Consider the following 9,473-nt stretch of genomic DNA (forward strand, 5'->3'; position numbering starts at 1 on the left):
ATCCTGAGCAATAAACGAGACTTAAGTGATCATGAAATGAGATCTCTCCTAGTTCTCATTTATCTCTCACTGCAATCTCAAACAAAGCTACATGAGACACTAAACAGCATTAAAGTAGACTATATCGATATCTCAATTTTGTCGCCTAAGGCATTTTAGGCGACATAATTGAGACTTTGGTGATCATCAAATGAACCACGTATGAACCACAAATGAGACACTCCCTTATGTCTCGGGAGCAATATATCAGCTTTAAAAGAGCAACAAGATTTTCCTCTGGGTTAATTGCTCTAACAGTAAACGTTTATTTTGATGTATATTTATTTATACATTAAATAAAGCCCCAAAAGCTTAAAAGACACCACTGATAAAAACACTTAACAAACGTTAGCTTATTAAACAGATTGTAGCATAATAAAAGGTTTACCTTAGAATCTACAGTAGCAGTGTGCACAGCCAATTCGCCTAGTACCGCCTACCGCCTAGTAGCAATCCACATCATTTCTCTTTGGAAATAAACACACGATAAAACAATTCCGATAAAAACGAAAGGTATATTAATGAACCATACAAATAAAATTAATTTTTAAACGTACTTACAGAATTTACCAGTGACAAGAAAATAATAATATTGTCCGTAGAAATGCAGCGAAATCAATGCACTGTGGATGGGCCGGAAGTGAAGAGACGGGGGATACAGAACCAGGAAGTCCCGTCTACTACATTGTGCAAAGGGAGAATAGAGTAGGGTACACCAGTCAGCTTTATCTCAGCTCCTCACATGTGAAACAATTGATTGATTTTCTCTTTGTTTGTGGGAATGTAAAGATAAATCACTCATCTTTCGCTCTGTCTCTCAGTCACCCTCGCTCTCTCCCTGATTCTGCAACCTTTTCTGGGCTTAACTAAATTGTGTTTTTTCCCCCATGCAGATGGCTATAACCAGGTTCTCTCTCAAATGTATCCTGTTTTGACCATTGTTTGTATATGTATCAGCCGTCCGTCAGATAGCAGTGCAAAGGAATTATGGGATGCGTTTTCTTATAATCCTTTAATTCTTGGATGCCTTTGATGGAGTGTTCCGTCAATTAAAATCCAACCATTGTCTGCCTTTATTCGGAATTCTCTGTCAATTAAAGTAGGCCTACTTTATCGATATGAAACGGTTTAGCTGAAAATCAACTTTTAACACTGGCCCGGTTGATAGGCAACGCCTTGCATTACAGGAAACGTGCACACGCAGTCCTATTTAAAAGGATTTTCTCTGAAACTATGGGCGTTGTCCGTGGTTTAGTAAATGTTACATTCCTGACTTTTCTTTTTACTTTTTTTTACTTTAGAGTAATTCCATATTCATGCAGTATTGATACTTTTCCTTAAGTAAAAACATTAAATACTTTTTCCACCACTGGTTTTAAATGACAAGGAAGATATCTGAGAAGTATGTGTGAGAAGTGAGAACTCACATTATGTTTTCCATATTATTTAATCTTCTTTAGATCACCTTTCCTTTTTTGAGCAGCACTTAAGACAGTAGCGACTGTTTCTTCAGCTCTTTATCTGACCTAATCAATCAACAGACCTCAGTTAACTTTCATGTCACATGCATAACAGGTTTCCTATTGATCAGAGCTGTAGCTGTTGGCAGGTATATAAACTGAATCCCTGTTGCTCAATGAGCCAGATGAGCCTGGGTTTTGGCATTGACAGTCGGTAAGTTTTGGCTCTGTTTAGTTTTTTTCAACTGATTTAACTGATTGCTGTCAACATATTGTCTTTTTTGTAATTTATGTGTAATCTCGGCCTCATTGTAAATTAGGGTCTCCCTCAATGATCTCACCTAACCACTTTGAACACAGTTCTGACACCCCTGTAAATCTGGTTCTTCTCCATTCTCCGTCCTGTTAACAATGCCCAACATGATGAAACCAATTCAGAAAGTAAAACCATCTGGACACTGCTGGACACTATCATGGAAAACGCAGGGTCATCGCTGTCTCCCAACATTGGAGGATCGAGTTCCCCTTCATTTTCGAACAACCAGAGCCCCGTGGTAACGCCAAGAGGTAAGGATTGTTATCAATCAACACTGACAAATTACATAGAATTATAAATGCAATACATTGCTTATACACAGATTGTTTATATTAAAGACATTTTATGAGAAGAAAAAAATCATCTTCTCATAAGGAACAATGACACAAATGCTTGTCCTCCAAACAATGTCTTTCATATATCAATTGATTACAAATATACACTGCATATGATACAATTGGTATCCCCAGAATTACTGGTTACCACAATTAGATCAGAGAGAGTAATCTTGGCTGACATTACATGCCATCAATCGTTCCTGTCTTTAGGGAATGTGTAGATTGCAGAACATGCAATTACCTTTTACTACAGCAGCATTTTGCATTGAAATAATTTGTCCTCTGTTTAGAAATCCATGTTGTCATATGCCACATAACATCTCCAGTAGCAAAAAGGTGTGGGTCGCGCCCCCCAAAATAGCTGATCTACAAGCTCTGAACACGTCACAGTGCGACGTGTTGAGCGCTTATAGATCCGCTATGTTCGCCCTTAAGTAAAGGGAGGTCAGCACATCTGGGCACATTTGGGCAAGCTTGGCTATGGCTGAATTTAGCCCAAGGAGTGTTTTCCGGGCAACACTAATGCTTGGAATGGATTCAGAATCATGAAAAACTCCTAGTTTGACACATCACATGCTACTTAAAGCATAATGAAATTTAGAAAATGTTCTAGCCTTATAGCCTATATAGGTTGTCAATGGTGCCCATATCATATGGATTTATGTGTGTGACCTCAAAGATCGCTGCCTCGGATGTCCTAGCTAAATCATTAGAGCATGCCTTGGGCTCTGTGCCAAATGTTATGCTGTTTGACGAATTAGCACAAAATATCCCTATGCTCATAAGGATATAGTATTATGTATTCTCTCTGACATCAGCTATGTCCCTATTTGCTTTCAGAGAAGCCACAGGGAGAGGAGTCCTTTCAAACATATACAGAGGTCAAGGTTGATTCTACCCATAAAGTCACAGACCACTACCATGTACTGGAGAAGCTGGGAGAGTGAGTGTCTGTGATGGCTAATTGCTAATAATGTTGTAAACACACAGCTTACATCCGTTCTCTCTGATAACATGATACTATCTCAAGCCAATTTCTAGTTATATTAACACATTAACACATTTCTTTCTGGCTAAAACCGAACAAAAAGTATAATTTTTTTCCTTAGCGGAAAGTATGGCCAGGTGTTCAAGCTGAGCCACAAAGTGACAGGTCGTGTGTATGCTGGAAAGTTCTTCCACGGTGGCCGTCGTGCCATGGAGAGGGAGGCAGCTTGTAAGGAAATAGAGCTGATGAACCACCTCGACCACAACAAACTGGTTCGCTGTTTGGCAGCATACGACATCAAACCTGCGATGGTCATGGTCATGGAGTTGTGAGTATAGCAACATAATAATGTAGCAGTATGTCAAGCCAAATTACTTTATTGCACCACAGCGAAAATAACAGATTTTTATGTGTCACATTTTCCAATTGAAAAATCTGTTATTCTTAAGTTGGTGAGCAACGCCACCATGTAGCAAAGTATAAATGAGGCTTTGGTCATAAAGCAGTAAAGCATTGTACTGCATTGCAGTAGGCCTACATGTTGTGGTACTTCACACAGTTTCATATGGTGTATACAGTATTAGACTATTAGGAAGGAATATTTAAGAAGTGCAAGGAGTACATGTATTATAATAGTCATTCTGTCACTCATGTGTGCTATCTCTGTAGCATTGGAGGGGGGGAGCTGTTTGAACGCATCATGGATGACGACTTTGAGTACACAGAGCCTGCCGGTCTGGGTTACATGCAGCAGATCCTTGAAGGAGTCGGGTACATGCATCAGAAGAACATTGTCCATCTAGACATGAAACCTGAGAACATTGTATGTGTTGACCACACCAGCACCTCCATTAAGATCATTGACTTCGGAATGGCCAAAAAACTGGGTGAGTAAAATAAGTGATTTGCTAACATTCATAGAAGAACATCCTGGTGGAAAACGTATAGCCTATGCATCACCCACATTTATATCTATAATCTCTGTGTGTGTGCGTGTACGACTACTGTGCATACTGTATGGGACTGATAGACTCGGCACTCGCATCGGCAAGGATTCGAGGGAGTGCCGTGCCCGCCGATGACTCTTTCAGATATGCGGTTGTTCAGATCCGAGGTTCCAACCGATATACAGGGTATGGCTGGGCATATACTGATGTCATCAGGGATCTCCATACATATGGGCATAAAGGGGACACAGACATACGGGTACAATGGGTACTATGACAAAGCCCCGACACTATGGCTCAGACATGTCTGTCGGATCGGGTTGTTAAAATCTAAGAAAATGTGATTTTGTGTGACCTGACCCTTTAAATTCGAGATTTTGGCACCACTGAGAGCAACTTTTTAGATTTAGGCTTGGATTGACGAAATAGTTAAATTACCACAAATGCATTTTAATGCTGTATTTATGACATTGATTGCAGACCCCAATACTCCTCTAAAGGTGATGGGTGGAACCGCAGAGTACGTGGCCCCAGAAGTAATCAGCTGGGATCCTGTGTGCTTGGCCACTGACATGTGGAGCATCGGTGTAATCTGCTATATATTGTGAGTAATTAACTTACCCCAGTTTCAATTAGAAGCATCGCTATATTTTGAAGAAGGGTCCATTCAGCCTACTCTTTTTAACTTTCCATAATAAGTCTAGAATATTTCAATGGTGTTTTAGCAAATGAGTGGGTGGTGAATGGTGATAGTGAATATCTGAGTGGAGAATATGTCAGAAAGTGGTTATATAGTGTTACACTTGGACACGCACACTCTCTCTCTCAAACTCTGGCAGGCAGAGCTGGATGGTTGGCATTGGTAACGGTAAACATTATAAACAATATGACCTCTATATTTGTGTGTGTGTGTGTGTGTGTGTGTGTGTGTGTGTGTGTGTGTGTGTGCGTGTGTGTGTGTGTGTGTGTGTGTGTGTGTGTGTGTGTGTGTGTGTGTGTGTGTGTGTGTGTGTTTGTGTGTGTGTGTTTGTTGTGTGTGTGTTGCGTGCTCCTCAGACTGAGTGGTTTGTCTCCATTCCTGGGTGACAGTGACATGGAGACCTTGGCCTCTGTGACAGCAGCCCAGTGGGAGTTTGATGGGGAGAGCTTTGAGGACATCACTGAGCAGGCCCAAAACTTCATCAGCTCCCTGCTCAAGAAGGACACCAGGTAACATCAGGACACCTAGCGTGTGTGTGTGTGTGTGTTATAATGCCTGACTGTGGTCTTCTGACTTCCTACTTCTTGGGCCTGATTAACTAAGCTAACTAAGCTGTTTACACCCATATTTTGGCTGGTAAAGGAATTTTCCAAACTTCCTATGTTATAGTAGTCTAGAATAAAAGGCATTCTAATGACATACAGCAAGCTTTGGTCCCGTGTAAGTCTACATCGAAGCAGACTTGCCCCTGCAAAATTCAGAGACAAAAAAGATTACCGAATCAGACTACTAACTAACGTCGGAAGTTTGGAAAATTCCTTTACACCCAAAATATGGGTGTAAACAGCTTAGTGAATCTGGCCCCTAGTCACCCAGTCGTAAAGCTTGAGAAAGGTTGTCTTATGTCTAAAACTCCCACAATTATTTTTATTTAGGGACACTAAATTACTCCTTTAAATTTTTTGAAATTCGCAGTTGTCAGTGGTTCGACGATGTTTATTTTCAGATATACAGTTCTAGGATCTTTCTCCTTCTCTCCTCTCCTTCTCTCCTCTCCTATAGCCTACTTTTCTTGTGCAGCCTCTAAGTGTTTTCTCCTCTGCTAAACTCACATATCTGATACATTTTCCTAATTCTTGGCACTGACTTCACAAACATTCACATATCTCTGCTGTCGGGAAGAAACCTCTTAACTCCAAAATGTTCATTGTTCAGGAAATGAAAATTACTCATTTTTCAGGAAATTAAGAAAACCATATATTTTCAAAACAAAGCACTACTGCCTCATCAAAGTTGGTGTGTGTGAGTTGATATATTGTCAATTACTTGTGATAAACAAAGTAAATCACAGCCCCAGCATGTAGACCATCACTGTAATAGCACCATACCATACGAGGGAAATCAAATAGATGAGACACGGACACAGACAGCTTATGTTTCACAGCTCCTACAGGACGCTGTCCTCACAGCAAGTGAGGCTTTTTATTGAATACTTGACACACCCATAATCACATCACACCCACTCGCAGGTGGCACTGATCAGTGTTCAATTCCTCATTAACAAGCACCAAAATAATAATAAGTTTGCCTTTTATAGGTTACAATTAAGAGCATATCTTAACAACTTGCATGAGAGGGGGAATGGTGGTGGAGTTAATTGCTTTAGCAGACAGTTTGAGGTTCGAATGGAATTAAGTTAAGGTTTTGTCCAAAGTATTTTTTAGTACTTTCCATTGGTTCAATATTTTCGAAACAACACACAGACGGGTGTTCAATAGCACTGATTTATGCACAAAAAACCCCCCAAAATGGAGTTAGGCGGTTTCCTCCTGACAGCAACGATATCCTGTCCAGTCGTAGTCTATACAGTTATCTCAGGAATAGAGCCATTGCATCAGCAAAATATAGCAAAAACAAAAAATAAATAAACCTCTGTGTTCTGTTCCAGACGAAGGTTGTGCTATAAGGAAGCCCTGGCTCACCCCTGGATGGCAACGTTTAACTCAGTAGACTCCGACACTGCCAAGAGCCTGTCCAAGGAGAACATGAAGAAGTTCCTCGCTAGGCAGAAGTGGAGGGTAGCCTGGCTTTTTTGCTTTTTGATTTGAGTTGCTATTTTACCCTTTTATTTACTGATACTGTATATTAGGAACTGACCAGTATGACCACAACTATCTGTTGTTGACTGCAGCATCTAGACCAGTAGTTGGAAATAATGTCTCATTCAATTTCACTCATAACTTTTCAGCTATAATCTCACCATCTCACCACAAGCTTACTTCTTCAAATGCTATATGGTATAGGTATTTGCCACTCTTCACTGTTGACTTGTGATATTCTAGTTTAAATGACAATCTCTTCTTTTTGTGCCTCATACAGAAAGCAGGCAATGCCATGCGGGCCATCACGAGATTGGCTCTGCTCTCTAAAGTAAACATCCATGGATCACCTATAAGCTCCCGGGAAGGTGAGAAACTCAATACTTCCTCTGGGTAACAGCCTAACAGGACAACTCACCGCTTTTCGGTTTTCCTCTCTGTATTTTCCCCAGTGAGGGTTGGGAGAGGCTGGACGGCAGACAGCTGGACTTTGAATATCTCTATCTATAAACTTTCACGGCAGCAGACAGTTTAAGTACAAATATAATTTATGAAAAGGCTACAGTGAAGTTGGTTCACAAAAGTTGTTGTATGCTATGTGGAGATTATCTGACGAGGTACCATTTGAGTGGGCAAAACCTTACATTATACTAAATTGTGTAGGGTCAGTAAAATGATAAAGCCTTTCCATTGGAATATCTTTTTATATTTTTCCAAAAAGAATACAAACAGAACAATAGTATATTACAAGTTATCCCCCTCACTGGGGAGAATTCCGGGAGGAAAAACGGGCAAGCACCGACAGATCTCCTCAGTGGCTCAAAACAAGGACACACACACACACACACACACTTTCTGTGTAACATCTTTTATTCAACATCTTTAAAGGTTTAAACTCTCATAATACTCCTTCTGTCCCAGATTGCCCCTTGACACCAGAGACAGAGCAAGCACAGACAGAGCAAGTTCTCCCAGAGACTACAGGACCAGACAGTGACACAGGGCTCTAGACGCTAGAGCTTGTCTCTCCTGTCACCTACAAGGTATATAAGTTACACGTTTTGTATTATTATGTTTTGCCTTGGTTAATATTTTTTTTAATTTACACAGTATGCTTTGGAAAATGGTTGGTAATTATGCCACGAGTCGTAGGCCTACTTGGTGTACACATTGACTGACCACAGACCACCCTTGAAGTACAGGCATATTTTCGGATGAAATTGTCATAGTTTCAGCACTGAGTGGGTCACCTTTGTTCTCCATTTCAATTGTTTCGTCAATTCTAACTCTGCCACCCCTCTCTGTCTTGACAGGCTATACCCAGATGTGATCTGGCTGTGTGGTGAGCAGCCTGTGGTTGAATCATCTAGAGTGCAGATTGAGTATGAGGATGATGGCCACTGTACCTTGGTCCTGGCCCAGGTGGACCCTGGTGATGCCAATATTTACACCTGCAAAGCCACCAATGACCAGGGGGAGGCAGTCTACTCTGTCAAACTCATTGTGAAAGAGTAACAATGTATCATGAGTGTGTATGGACGACAATTCAACGACCTGGACGACAATTCCCATAATGCTTTGGTGCACTGCTCCTCCTAACTTGTAGATAGGGGAGGGCTGTTTTACTGAGACATGTAGTCAAGGACGGAAGTGAGCCCAGTGTCCATGACATCATGGACACTTTGAAATACAAAAATATCTAAAAACACATATTGCCCTAATTGTGTCTCCCAAACATCATTAAAATAAGATCGTGGTTGCAGTGTCCCTTTAACGTTCACCTGAAGGAAGAGAGAAAACGAGTCAGGAGGAAACTCTTATGTTTCACTTGGTCAGTCAAATAAAATTATTTGAAATGAAATTAAGTTGTCTTTGTATATTGATTTATTTATTTTATTCTATTGTCCAAATGAGTTAGAGTTGTAGGATCCGCTGTTACACCTGACAACAGCTATTCTATGTTATTATATTGTGTTGTTGTTGTATATTTATTAAATGTATATCATAATTAAATATTCAAAAATGTGTTTTCACAGAATCAAAGGTTTTATGGTCATGAATCTCCAGGATCCTGAATGGCTTGATTCTAGGACATAGGCTTAACATAATTGCTACATTATTTTTGTAAATCTCTGGGAAAAATCACACCCACCGCCCGCGTGAAGTGAGGGGCGCTCTTATCATCTTACAACATTGAGGAGGGAATTCAATGATTAAATTTGATTAGGTGATGTAATGATGATGTAAAACAAACGGTGTCAAAACAAACATTAAATTATCTTTATTGTTAATGGCATTTAATGTTTGATAGGGACAAGATGACCTAAATTTTCCCTTCATTGTCAATGGTGTTTTAAAAACAAACATTGAACTATAAACACAAACATTAAACCTGTATAGGCTATAGGAGGGGCCCTCAAATATTAATGGCAGATTTTTCAATAGTGCCAGAAAACCACGACCACTGTCCACTGCTATGCCCTATTGGCCTATTCTATCCTATCCGATTCCTATCTACCGTAAATCTTTATTCAGTAGTTACACACCTCCTCCTCCACCAGGTGGCAGTAAGACAACGTTGCGTGC

General features: G+C 40.3%; 1 protein-coding gene across 1 annotated transcript; it reads left to right on the forward strand.

The window, feature by feature from the left end:
- Window positions 1-1,972: 1,972 nt before the first annotated feature.
- On the forward strand, window positions 1,973-8,402 carry LOC308309760 (myosin light chain kinase, smooth muscle-like; the record flags this gene model as incomplete). Its single annotated transcript, XM_080755676.1, has 9 exons — window positions 1,973-2,066; window positions 2,994-3,096; window positions 3,263-3,469; window positions 3,811-4,028; window positions 4,569-4,608; window positions 5,145-5,297; window positions 6,737-6,866; window positions 7,168-7,280; window positions 8,201-8,402. 9 exons carry the CDS (start codon window positions 1,973-1,975, stop codon window positions 8,400-8,402), a joined length of 1,260 nt encoding a protein of 419 aa, XP_080611802.1.
- Window positions 8,403-9,473: the final 1,071 nt, after the last annotated feature.

Source organism: Protomyctophum bolini (assembly GCF_963924005.1).
Source record: "Protomyctophum bolini genome assembly, chromosome: 22".
Taxonomy (NCBI): Eukaryota; Metazoa; Chordata; class Actinopteri; order Myctophiformes; family Myctophidae; genus Protomyctophum; species Protomyctophum bolini.